The 11,422-nt window shown below is 43.4% G+C and overlaps 1 protein-coding gene across 1 annotated transcript; it reads right to left on the reverse strand.

Annotated features, from left to right (window-relative positions):
- Window positions 1-7,147: 7,147 nt before the first annotated feature.
- Window positions 7,148-10,785, reverse strand: LOC100117013 (cysteine--tRNA ligase, cytoplasmic). The gene is made up of 9 exons (XM_001606382.6): window positions 10,570-10,785; window positions 10,265-10,455; window positions 9,805-10,147; window positions 9,574-9,714; window positions 9,284-9,494; window positions 8,439-9,062; window positions 8,153-8,358; window positions 7,700-8,074; window positions 7,148-7,616 (listed from the first exon to the last, which is right to left on the reverse strand). Exons 2-9 carry the CDS (start codon window positions 10,441-10,443, stop codon window positions 7,488-7,490), a joined length of 2,208 nt encoding a protein of 735 aa, XP_001606432.1. The 5' UTR covers window positions 10,444-10,455; window positions 10,570-10,785; the 3' UTR covers window positions 7,148-7,487.
- Window positions 10,786-11,422: the final 637 nt, after the last annotated feature.

Genomic DNA, 11,422 nt, shown 5'->3' on the forward strand with positions numbered 1-11,422 from the left:
AGACTGACGGCTTTGCGCGCAGAAGCTATGTTTTTGAAAACTATTACATGCATAGGATATGCGATGATGAACATTTTTGTTGTTCATCTGGATGGATTGGAATTTTATTATTGTTATAAGTAAACCGATATAATCATCGACATAGTTATCATCCCAAGCGCGTATAAAAAACATCCAACCGTTATTACACAAGTAAAGCGATATAGCTAGAGTCGATCAAAGCCCACTTCATACACCGCGTCCATTGAAATATCAAAGCGCTCCAGGGTGTTCTCTCTCTCTCTCTCTCTCTTACTCTCGCTATAATATTATACTCTCGTAAATACATAACCGATGTTTTTTTCGCCGCTCTCGGAGCGTTTTCGCGCTCACTTCCCGCATTCCAACGTTCGCGCGCCGCGATTTCACACAGTTAACAAAGAAAGCGAACGAGACAGCACATCGTTACACTCGAGCTACGCGTATACGCGTATGCAAGTGGGAGTAGACACCCTGGCGCAGATGCAGGCGGCGTTTAACCCTTTACTCGTCCCCCCACACTTACGCTTAGTATACAGCACATGCGCAGAGTCCTGTGCGGAAAGACGTGCGATGCAAAAGAAGAGCGTGGGTGCGACCTCGTTAGCTGTACGCGCGCGAGTATACAAGGGACAAAATGGGCGCGCGAGTTATTTGCACGATGGCGGATTTTCCACTCGTTATGTATAGGTATACGCGAGATCCTTATCGCAGATGTTTGAATTTTTTCGTTATCGCTCTGACCAATAAATCGAGAGCTTAATTTTTTTTTTCTACCATACTCGCTATAATATACTCGCAATTCAAACCGTGCAGCTCGAAAAATCGCTCACGTTTCATCATCCTATGCTCTAATCCGATCCCGAAAAGTGTCCAACGGCGAACCTCGAATCCTCCTTTGATACAAGCGCCCGATTCCGCATTGTTAGATCTCGGATGAAAAAAAAAAAATCGAAACGAGACTAGGCTCATTTGTAACCGCGCGCGCCGTCTGCGCATATATTTTTTTTTTATCTCGATGCATATAACGCGCAGGCGTCGCACCGGCTCACGATTTTTTTCCCAACTCCCCCGTGTGCGCGCGGCGTGTGTGACCCTTTTTTTCTTCTGGCCCTAGAGCGCGATGCTAAGCTCTCTCCCCTTTTTTTACCCTTTCGCCGTGGGATGTTGCGCGTGTATACGAGTGGCTATGTGTGCGCGGGACATCCCGGAGGTCTTTGTCGCTTCGAGCTGTCGATTTTTTTCGAATCCGAATCCACGGCTTCTTTGCGATAATAATAACGATCGAATCGTCAAATTGATGAATGACATATCAAGTCGCAGATGCCGAAAATCCCCGGCGAGCGCAATTATGCAAAATCCGGCCAAAAACACTTTAGCCGGGATAAATATAATTTTTTGCTATCGGTCTCTAATGCACAAAGCCCGTCGAAGAAACAAAGAGAGAGAGAGAGAGAGAGAGAAAAAAATCAGCGGCAGTCGAAAGGGATAATAGAGAAAAACGCGCGTGCCGCCGCCCTTTTTTATAGACACACGCGCTCAGTGTACTTTTTCTAGTCGATAGCATACGCGCGCTCAACCCTTTTTTCCTACACTAGCTCAGCCGACCCTACTTTTTCTCTCTCGTCTATTTCACCCCCTCGTTTTTTTCTCGCGACGCGTGCGCTACGGCGCGTAAAAAAGCAAGGCTCATTAGAAGAGACGGAAAAAAAGATTTTCCCGAGGTGCATCGATACGCCGTCGTCGCGTGTATGTGTATTATACGGTGAATGAGGGCTCGTTTTGTGAATTTTTTGCGCGTATCGAGAAAAAACAAAAACAGTATATAGTATATAGTGACGAGGAGGGCAAAAAAGGCATCAGGGGTGACTGGCAGCTGGTTAAACGCGGCGGAAGGGTTGTCGCGGCCGCGATTAGCATAAAGAGCACGATTACACGGCGCGGATTGTGTTTTTGTTGGCAGCCAGTAAGAGGGAGAAAGCGGCGATTAGCGGAGGAAAAAGTAATTCCGACGAGAAGCTAATATATATAACGACAGCGCAGTCTGTGCGGCTTATGTAGGTGGGCGGATCGACTCTGCGTGTATAAATCCCCGGCTTGATTAGTCCGCGTCAGTAGCGCAGAGAAAGTATTAGAAGAAGCAAAAAAAAAAAAAACAAGCAACGCCGAAAAGCCGCGGTCATTAGTAACAATCGGCTCTCGTGTATATACTCTCGCGTCTAATTAACACAAATGCGAAGTAGCGAGTGACTGAATAAATAAGCGCCTACGGCTCGATAAATAAATTGCTTTTGACGAGAGAAAGAAGGAGAGAGAAGAGAAGCCTCTCTTTCCTCTTTGATCAGGGACATTAAAAGTAATAGGAAAAAATCGACCTGCGAGAGGTATTAGCGAAGAAGAGAGAGGGATGGAGGGCGAGCAAAGTGCGCCGCTGATTACGTATTTATACAGAAATAGATCTTGGGACTTTTTCTCTCTCTCTCTCTCTCTCTCTCTATCTCGAGGGGATGAAGGCGAGCGTCTCTGAAAATTCCGAGCGCGCGCACCCTTTTTTCCAGTAGTAGCGAGGCTGTTTTTTTCCGTCTCCGCCTTGGAGAAAAGCTCCAACCCTTGTATATATGCTATAAGGAAGACCCTCTCTTTCTCTCTCTCTCTCTATATATCTCCCTTTTGAATTAAAGTCTCTCTGCAACGAGCTTTTCCCTTTTCGCCGGGCACGATGCTGCTTCTTCTTCTTACTTTTTCGCTTTGGAGGAATTTAAGGTGTGTAGCTATATAAATATACTCGCGAGCGAGGGATATGAACAATGACGTTAGTTCGCAGAGCCGAGAGAGGGACAGGTTGTTATTGGCGCGAGCTGATTGAGGCGGGATGTTTAATTCAAAGAAACGGAGGAGCAGAGCGAGAGAGAAGATGAGGAGGACACGCCCCGTCGCGACGCGTCTTTAACGAGCGCGCCCCCGTCTGCGTGTATAAAAGAGGTGTAGTGCGCTCTGGAGAGCCGAATGAGAGAATCGCGAGAAATTATTTAGCCTTTGGGAAAATCAATATAGGGAGAATCGGGAGAGGAGAGTTGGATTTAGGCGATGCGACGATATTTCAGGTGATCTAGGCTTGTGTCGTGCTGATGTTTTAATTATTTAAATCTTGCCTTGGTATTTAATTCCGCGAGTCTTATTTGACGCTACGGCTGAATTTAATAAAATTGTACGGCGCTGCCCTTATCGCGGCTCGATTTAAGATACCCGAACCGATAAGCCTGTGAACATCGCACGAAAGTCGCCGGGGCGATCAAGACGAACTGCAATTACAGTCAGTCTCGTCGGAACAGTAAAACAAAAATCATTTCGTGATTTCGGAATACCTAAAAATACCCGCGCATTATTAAAATCGAACGCTATGGCTTGTTTGCCCGATCGCGTTACTCGCATATAGCATTTTACCACTCCTGCATTCGGACGGCCGATTGACCGATGAATTTTCGTAAACTCCGTCGAGCCCAAAGTACAGGCTTTCAGGATGTGATTTCATTACATACCAGATCGATCATGTTTTCTCTTTTTTCGGCTTTTATATAGGAAAGGGCTCGCACTGCGTATAACCGATCGAGAGTAAATATTTACCCATCAGCTCTTCTCGGCTACTATCCTTTGTCCTATACCTCAGCAGCTAATAACATTAAAAGGTTTAAAGAAATAAAAATTAAGAATATCCTCGGCGCACTATTCTAATACAGCGAAACACACGGACAGCCCGCGAGGGGCAAATAAATTTTGATAAAAGCCTCGTGTGCACCTGTTACTTAGATTCGTTCCACGTGCCCCGCCTACATCATCTATTCTCTCTCTCTCTCTCTCTCTCCGGGGCTAAGCATTGCACGCCGTCTAATTGATTGAAATATATCGCGCGCGAGTTTTATTTACACACACACACTCGAACAACCGACCTATACATCAAACAATAAAATCGCTTCTGCTTACTCTCCCGGTTACGCAATACGTATACCCGCATACAGTTTCCGAAAAACCGCGTGGGCGGCTAAATCCTCTTTCTTACTCTCAAATCGATCGAACGCCAATACACACGGTGATGACGTTCAACAACCATATAACCATCAGCGAAATCTCGCAAAATACTCGGCCGCATCGCATTAAAAACTTCTGCTCTAACAGCCACTCCCTCTCGCTGCCTCCCTCCAATCTAAGAAAAAAAAAGTAATTACATTAAAAGTTGTACAAGTTCCAAGATTACTCCCTCCCGCGTAATAGCTTCGCAGGCCGCGCTCGCGTATTTAAAAGCGAGAGAGAGCAGCGGCGGCGCTTAAAAAAAAAGTTCGAGGGTGGCACAGGGCTCACCCCAGGCGGAGAGAGAGAGAGAGAGAGAGATAGCACCGGGCACCCCTCGAGAGAAAGAGAGAGAGAGAGAAAAAAAGAGAAGCGGATGGCCCGTAACGATTTTTTTTTTCACCCCCACAGCCGAGCGCAACCCCTTCGACTCTCTCGCTCGCTCGCTCTCTGCCCTAGCGCTAATTCCGAGTCTCTCGGCTCTTGTTTCGAAGATGTGCGTGCATTTTAAGCGGCGCGCATTAATCAGGACTCCGCGCGCGCGCGCGGCGCGAGGAAAAATCCATACAGTCTCTCGCTCTCCCCAGGCGTACTTATGCATAGTTTGTTTTTTCATCCCAAGGCTAATTTAGCGCGCGCAGCGAGAGAGGCAAGAGGAATTTAAATCGAGAAGAGGATGGAAGGACGATCCACCGATTTTTCTCGCGGAGGAGAGATTAGTCATTTGTTGTAAAGATTTAATCGCGATTTACGCGGTTGACTTTCTCTTCGTTAGCCCAAAAAACATTAGTCGGAATGGATATGTATAGAAGGAATCGTGCGTGTATACTGTATATGTATAGGTGCAGAGGCGCTTCGGCGCGGGTAAACTGCGTCGAGGTATAGGTATTACGTTGGTGCTGCCATTGTTTCGCACTGATGGACCCCCTCGGGCGGAGTCTCTCGCCCTCGAAGAGGAGAAACCGCGGCAAGTAATTAAGGAGTTCTCGCGCGCGCTCTTGGGTGGGCTGAACGTACAAGATGCTGATGCGGACGACGCTGAGTGGCTTGTTTGAAATTTTAAACATCTTTTATACCCGTGTATACGAGATGTACTGTGGAAGCAAATTAAATCATGTTTTATCCAAGCGAACGAATATATAGAAAGGTTGATTTAGTTGCAGAGAGCTTGCAAGCTCGGCCTAGAGCCGACTATTCGAAAAATTCAATTTTCATTCCACTATAAGAAGCTCTTGCAAATTCAGCTTTACGAGCGATAACTCCATTTTTCACAACCCGCAACCCCTTCACCAATACGGAAAAGCTCCTCGAGAAATATCGTCAAAAACGAGCGTCAGATCAGCCAACACCATAACCCGCCTGACAACCATACGACAGGGAAAATCCACGCGATGAAAAAAAAAACACAAGACTTAACGAAGAAGCTATAGAAAGCTCCCTAAAGCTCAGTAGGAAAAGCTCGAAGGAAGCGGCAGTATTAGGCACGTGGGTCTCTCGAACCCCTTTTTTCAAGACGCACACGCGCCACCGTATATAGTAGGGGGAGAACGCACGGGCATGTATATATAGGTATATACGCATATTATAGCTATGGGCGCCGAGCGAAAGGATTCTCGTACCCTATTTTTTTTTTTCATCCGCCTCGCTCCGCGAGCGGAAAAAAATCCTCGGGGGTAGAGGCGAGATATCGTGAGTCAACCTCCTTTGGGGTAGCGACCCCTTTTTTTATCTACAGGGATTTCGCTATCCCTTTTATACATATATACATATATACGTGTACGCATACCCTATGCCACCTCATGCACTGCCTGGTCAGAAGCGCGGCCCGTCTGGAAGAGAGAGAGAGAGAGAGAGAGAGAGAGAGAGTTCGACGGGGGTGTAGAAGGCAATTAAAAATTCAAACTTGAATTTAGTGTGTGTTTGGGGGTGGAAAAGAATGATTAGGCGCACGCGATATACTCTGGCGTATACATATCGACTGCATGCGATTTTTAAGCTTTCGCTGTACAATCTGTAAGAGACGCGAAATTAAATAAAATAATAAATAAAAACACAGTTACGAATATTCTATTCAAATACGAGTCGCTGCGCAATAAGCGTTAAGATGAAACGAACAGGATAAGAGCCCGCAGGACATTTACACGCGGCGCCTTCCAATATAACTAATCCAGCTAAATTAAAGCCAGTCCTCTTTCTCTCTCTCTCTCTCACTCGAAAAAACTGCCACCCCCCGGAAAAATTTCTATGCAAATTGAAAATATCCGCAGCGTCAGCTTTGTCTCACTGCAGCCTACTTTTTCCCCTTTTTTTCGCTCTCCTAGCGTCTCTCACCCCCGACACCCTTCTCCCACATCCTCAACCCCACACGCGGATGAATAAGAAAAAGAATCCGGACTGGCCGGGCGCGCAGGAGGGAGAGAGATAGAGAGAGAGAGAGAGAGAGACGAGAAAAAAAATTATTCATGAGATGCGCGCCTGGAAGGGGGATGGAAAATTAGGAAGGGTTGCCGCAGACGATTCTCGCAGATACGCGAGCCGTGCGCAGCTCTCTCGCTCGAGAAAATCAATCGCGAGCAACAAAAAAAAAATGAAAGAGGAATCACACACCTCAACCGGTTGAAAGCCACGCGCGGCGTTTCCTGCAGCCGCTTATCGAAAAGTGTATACATGTGCGCGCATTTGCGGCCGACATTGACGGCTTTACAAACGCTCGCACACGTGTGTACACGTAGTATACACATGCGCGCGGGCAGGGTCGCCGTGTATGTATGTATATATTCATCGGCCATTCAATTCACCGCGTGAAATGCCTCGCTACGAAGTTGGACAGGGCTTTCCAACTTTTAAATAAAAACCCTTCCCTCGCGCGACGACGCCGAGCGTATTTCCCGCGCGCGCAAGCTTCGATTGTTCGTCCGTCAGTTCCGGACGACCGATCTCCCGCCGCTTTAGCTTGTCACGCGTGCGGAGCTTTTTTTACATCAGTGCGCTGCGGGGCTTTTTATAGTCCGCCCTGCTGTGCGACTCGAGATTTCGCGCTGAGTGAATGCACTGTAACATCGTGTAAAGCTTACAAATGTTTATTACTTCTGTTTTATAAACGATGATAAATTTATATTTTGTACAAAATACTTTTTGTTTCACGATCGAAGTGCTTACTTTTTTTTTAATTGAAAAGATGACGGTGAGCGATGGCTTGGCGACGATGTTTTGTTAATCTTTTGTATAAATTAAAGTGTTTACATCTGCATGATTATCATAAATAATAACATCGCGAAGAGACATCAATTCCAAAAAGCTTTTATAACAAAGCTATGTTTCTCACACATAGACAACATCACCGAGTTCTTTCCATATTCTCTTTTAGTGCTCTAGTGATTTCTTGAGTTTCACGAAGATCCTCTTCATGAGCCATTTTGAATACTGGCTAGGTATTCGTTGTACCTCTTTTCCTGTGCTTGCTGAAGCTTCTGCAACTTCTTCAGCTGGCCCTTGCTGACTTCCTTTCCTTCGAGGTCGTGAGTTGGAAGACCCTGTAGTAAAGCAACCATACAAAGTCAGCAACGTGTTGGAAAGAGAAGTTTTATTAGAAAAGAAAATACAAACGATCACTTACATTCTCATCGAATTGAGAATACTTGTCGGTCTCGGATCGGAACATTTCCTTCGGCGGAATTTTCTTCTGCGCTTCCTTAGCAGCCGCAGCCGCAGCCGCCTCCGCCTTCTTCTTTTCCTTCTCGGCTGCCTTTTCGGCTTCCTGGCGTTTCTTCTGCTCACGTTCGCGAAGCAGTTCTTCTCGATTGCAGAGTTTCACCTGTGCGTTTGCGCCTTCCTGATCCTCAAGTCGCACACCCACGTTGGGCAATATGTCATCTCGCAGACGGTCGCACTCCTGCAGAATATCCGTGGCTTTGAGCAACCGAGCGTGGCCGCGCACCTTCTCGCGGAACTCGGATAGGATCTCCAGGTAGGGCATTATCGTTTCCTCGAGCTGTAAAACACGTCATCGTCAATTTTACATTTTTATGAATCCAAGTGTAATGACGAAAGAAAGTCAAGATGTTCTTACGTTAACGTTCTTAGATTCATCTTCAAGCGGGAATCCAATCGAGTCGTGAGTGGCGATAGCTCCGAAAACGGTGAATATCTTCGTTATGTAGACCGCAATGTCTCGGAGCAATAGAGTATTAGGCTTTTGGCAGTCTTTAATGTAAATATTGCTAGTCGTGACTAATTCTCTAATAATATCAAGTGCGGTTCTCGTATCGATGTTATCTGCGATGAAGAGAAAGATGTATTTTAATTTTTTGTAAATTTAATGTGGAGTGAAAATGTCATCGTTTGAATGTACTAACCACAGAGCGCATTGTGAACATCATCTTTTGCGGCGCAGAATTTATTATTCAGTTCCACTTCTTGCTGTCCCCACTTGTCAAAGGTGTTTATCGTGGTACCAGCAGAGCCAATCTTCCTGATCCTGCATTTGACGTTCAAAAAGAACTCGTTCAAGAACTTTTCGTATTGCACAGCCATATCCATGGTAGCATCTCCATAATCCAGGGTATCCTTCCAGGAATGCAGCAAAAAGGCCAGCCTCAGCTGCCTGGCAGAATGCTTCTTGAGCGCCTCCTTGATCGTAATGAAGTTCTTCAAAGACTTGGACATCTTGCAACCAGAAATGGTAAGGTGACCAGAGTGTAGGAAATACCTGACCCAGTGCGAGTTGTCGAAGTAAGCCTCGGCTTGGGCAAGCTCGTTGTCGTGATGCGGGAATTTGAGATCAACACCGCCCGTGTGAATATCTAGACTCTCGCCGCAGATGGCCGATGCCATAACAGAGCACTCGATGTGCCAACCTGGTCGACCTTTGCCCCAAGGCGAATCCCACCAAGGCTCACCTGCTTTCGAGCTCTTCCACAGTGCAAAATCTGTGACTGAACGCTTCTCCGATAGTCGGTCGGCGGAAACACTCAGATCACCTATAATAATAGTTTTTAAGTTAATTCACGTTTTCACAAAACTATTCTATTAACTAAGTAGCTTGCATATTCTTAAAAACACTTGGCAATTTTAAGATAAAACCACTTAAAGCATCAGACAAGGAAAACATTTGCTTAAAATGATAATCATCGATTCTCTATTTGCTTTACTCAGAAAGCTGTTATCACATTTCATGAAATCAAACAAAAAATTCATATACCTTCTCCTTCTTGCAATGAGGATGTATCGCCGTATGCTTCTGGTACTAACTTGGCATAGTAATGTTTTTCACTCTTGTCAAAGGCTTTGACATCAAAGTAGACTGAACCATTGCTCTCATAAGCAAGTCCATTTGCAATAATTTTTTCAATAAATGCAACAATTTCTGGAACGTATTCGCTGACTCTTGTGAGCACATTAGGTCTCCAGACCTGCAACAGATCATTTTTGTCAACATCTGGAATAGAAAAATGTATCAATAATTATACAGCAATTTGAAAGTTATTTTACATTCAAGGCATCCATGTCTTTGTGAAAGTCATTCTCCCAATGCTGAGACAATTTGCTGAAAATTGAATGTTCAGTAACGGTATCCCCCTTCTTTTTATCTAACCAGTCGGAAAGAGGGTCTTTAGATTCCTTGAGCAGAACCTATAAAAAATTATTTTACATTTCATATGCTTACTGATAGGTTAAAATTAAGTTATTTCACATCATTGCTGCTGTACAAAATATTCTTACGTCTTGACATTCTTTGATTTGAGCTTGGTTATTGGATTTTACAGCTACTTCGAGTTTCTCAATAGATTCTTTTACACGAATCAACATTCTTTCATACATGGTTCTCTTGTCGGGATCTGTAGTAGTTTTCACAGTATTCTCAAATGTCTGCATAACACTTTTAGCATCGCTCAATATTTGATCAAGACTGTGGTTTTCGGCAAGGTAATTTTCATAGAGGTGGTTTTGCCTTGCTCGCTTTATAATTTTGTCATCAATATCTGTTATGTTCATGACATAAACCACATCGAAGTTAAAGTAATCGGATAAAACTCTTCTCAAAATATCAAATGAAATGTACGATCTGAAAGAAGAAGTATAAATAAAAATTATTATCAATATTGAGATGATGCAACTTGTGCACTCAATGAAATCTTGTGCGAGGTTAAAATTCAATGAATCATAGCTGCATTGAACTTACCGGGCATGACCCATATGCGATGCATCATAAACCGTTGGCCCACAGCTGTACCACAAAACTCGGTTTCTATATTGAGGAACAAATTCTTCTTTTTGTCGAGTTAAACTGTTGTAAAGCTTCAAAGGAGGACCACTTTTACATTCTGGAGGACTCCAGGAAGGCTGCAGTCGCTTGGACATTTTTGCTAAATTCTGTAATGGCAAATTGGAAAATCTGATGAGTAAATGATGTTAATCTTGATTTTCCTCAAAGTAGTTGCTGAATATTTCGCAGCTGTGAATTACAAAATAAGTGTAACTTGTTACCTTAAATATTTACGAGAGGTTACGCTATCAAATTAAACCACTTCGGCGAATATCACTTAGGTTATTATTTTAAGGTATTTATGCGTTAATTTTAAAGTGCTAAACATTCGGCACACCTTATCGGGTATTTTTGAAGTGTGAAATGCTGACGTTCACGTTATTCACGTGGGAAAAGCTCACGCACTCGGCACTGACAAGTGTGAATCTCAACGGAAACTGAAGTTAGCTATGAGTCGACAGCTCGGCTTTCACAATTCCACCGTTCCGCGGCGCGATTCATAGCTGCATTACCTATGCATAAAAACACGCACGAGGTCACATAATTTCTTGCTTTTTATTTTTTTTTTCAACGTTGTTAAATAATTTAGAAATAACCTTGAATTATGTTGGTGAACAAATTGAAAAATAAAACATCGTCATTACATAGATAAAAAAAGAATTAAAATAATGGAGGTTTTAAAAAATTGTTAATAAAAAGGCTCTCGCTTAAGAAATGATAAACAGTATATTTATTATACATAGATTTATATCCTCAATATTATTCCTTGTATATGTATATAAATTTATTTTCTATATTTTTATATGACAATCGCTCTTTTTATAAAAATGGAATTTTTTCTTAAAAATTCATTACAATAAGCAAAGTTTGCTTGCAATCATTTTTTTCCATTTGTCATTACTTATTTAGCCATATTAATAATATTAGTAAATTCGATATTATTTTCGTTTAATTGATTTAAAAAGAATATTTGAAACATTATTAATAATTAGTAACAAAATGTAGTAATTTAACAATTCATTGAAATTCTTTAACTTGAATATTCTTTGTGTCCTTGTTTCATACTTTTTATGC

This window comes from Nasonia vitripennis, chromosome 1 (assembly GCF_009193385.2).
Source record: "Nasonia vitripennis strain AsymCx chromosome 1, Nvit_psr_1.1, whole genome shotgun sequence".
Taxonomy (NCBI): Eukaryota; Metazoa; Arthropoda; class Insecta; order Hymenoptera; family Pteromalidae; genus Nasonia; species Nasonia vitripennis.

Bases quoted from the DNA above. Each gene is read 5' to 3' on its own strand.
- LOC100117013 (XM_001606382.6), bottom strand. From the start codon at position 10,443: ATGTCCAAGCGACTGCAGCCTTCCTGGAGTCCTCCAGAATGTAAAAGT. The intron at 9,063-9,283 runs GTATATGAATTT...CTATTATTATAG, and splicing joins CTCATTGCAAGAAGGAGAAG to GTGATCTGAGTGTTTCCGCC. The intron at 8,075-8,152 runs GTAAGAACATCT...CGTGTTTTACAG, and splicing joins ATGAATCTAAGAACGTTAAC to CTCGAGGAAACGATAATGCC.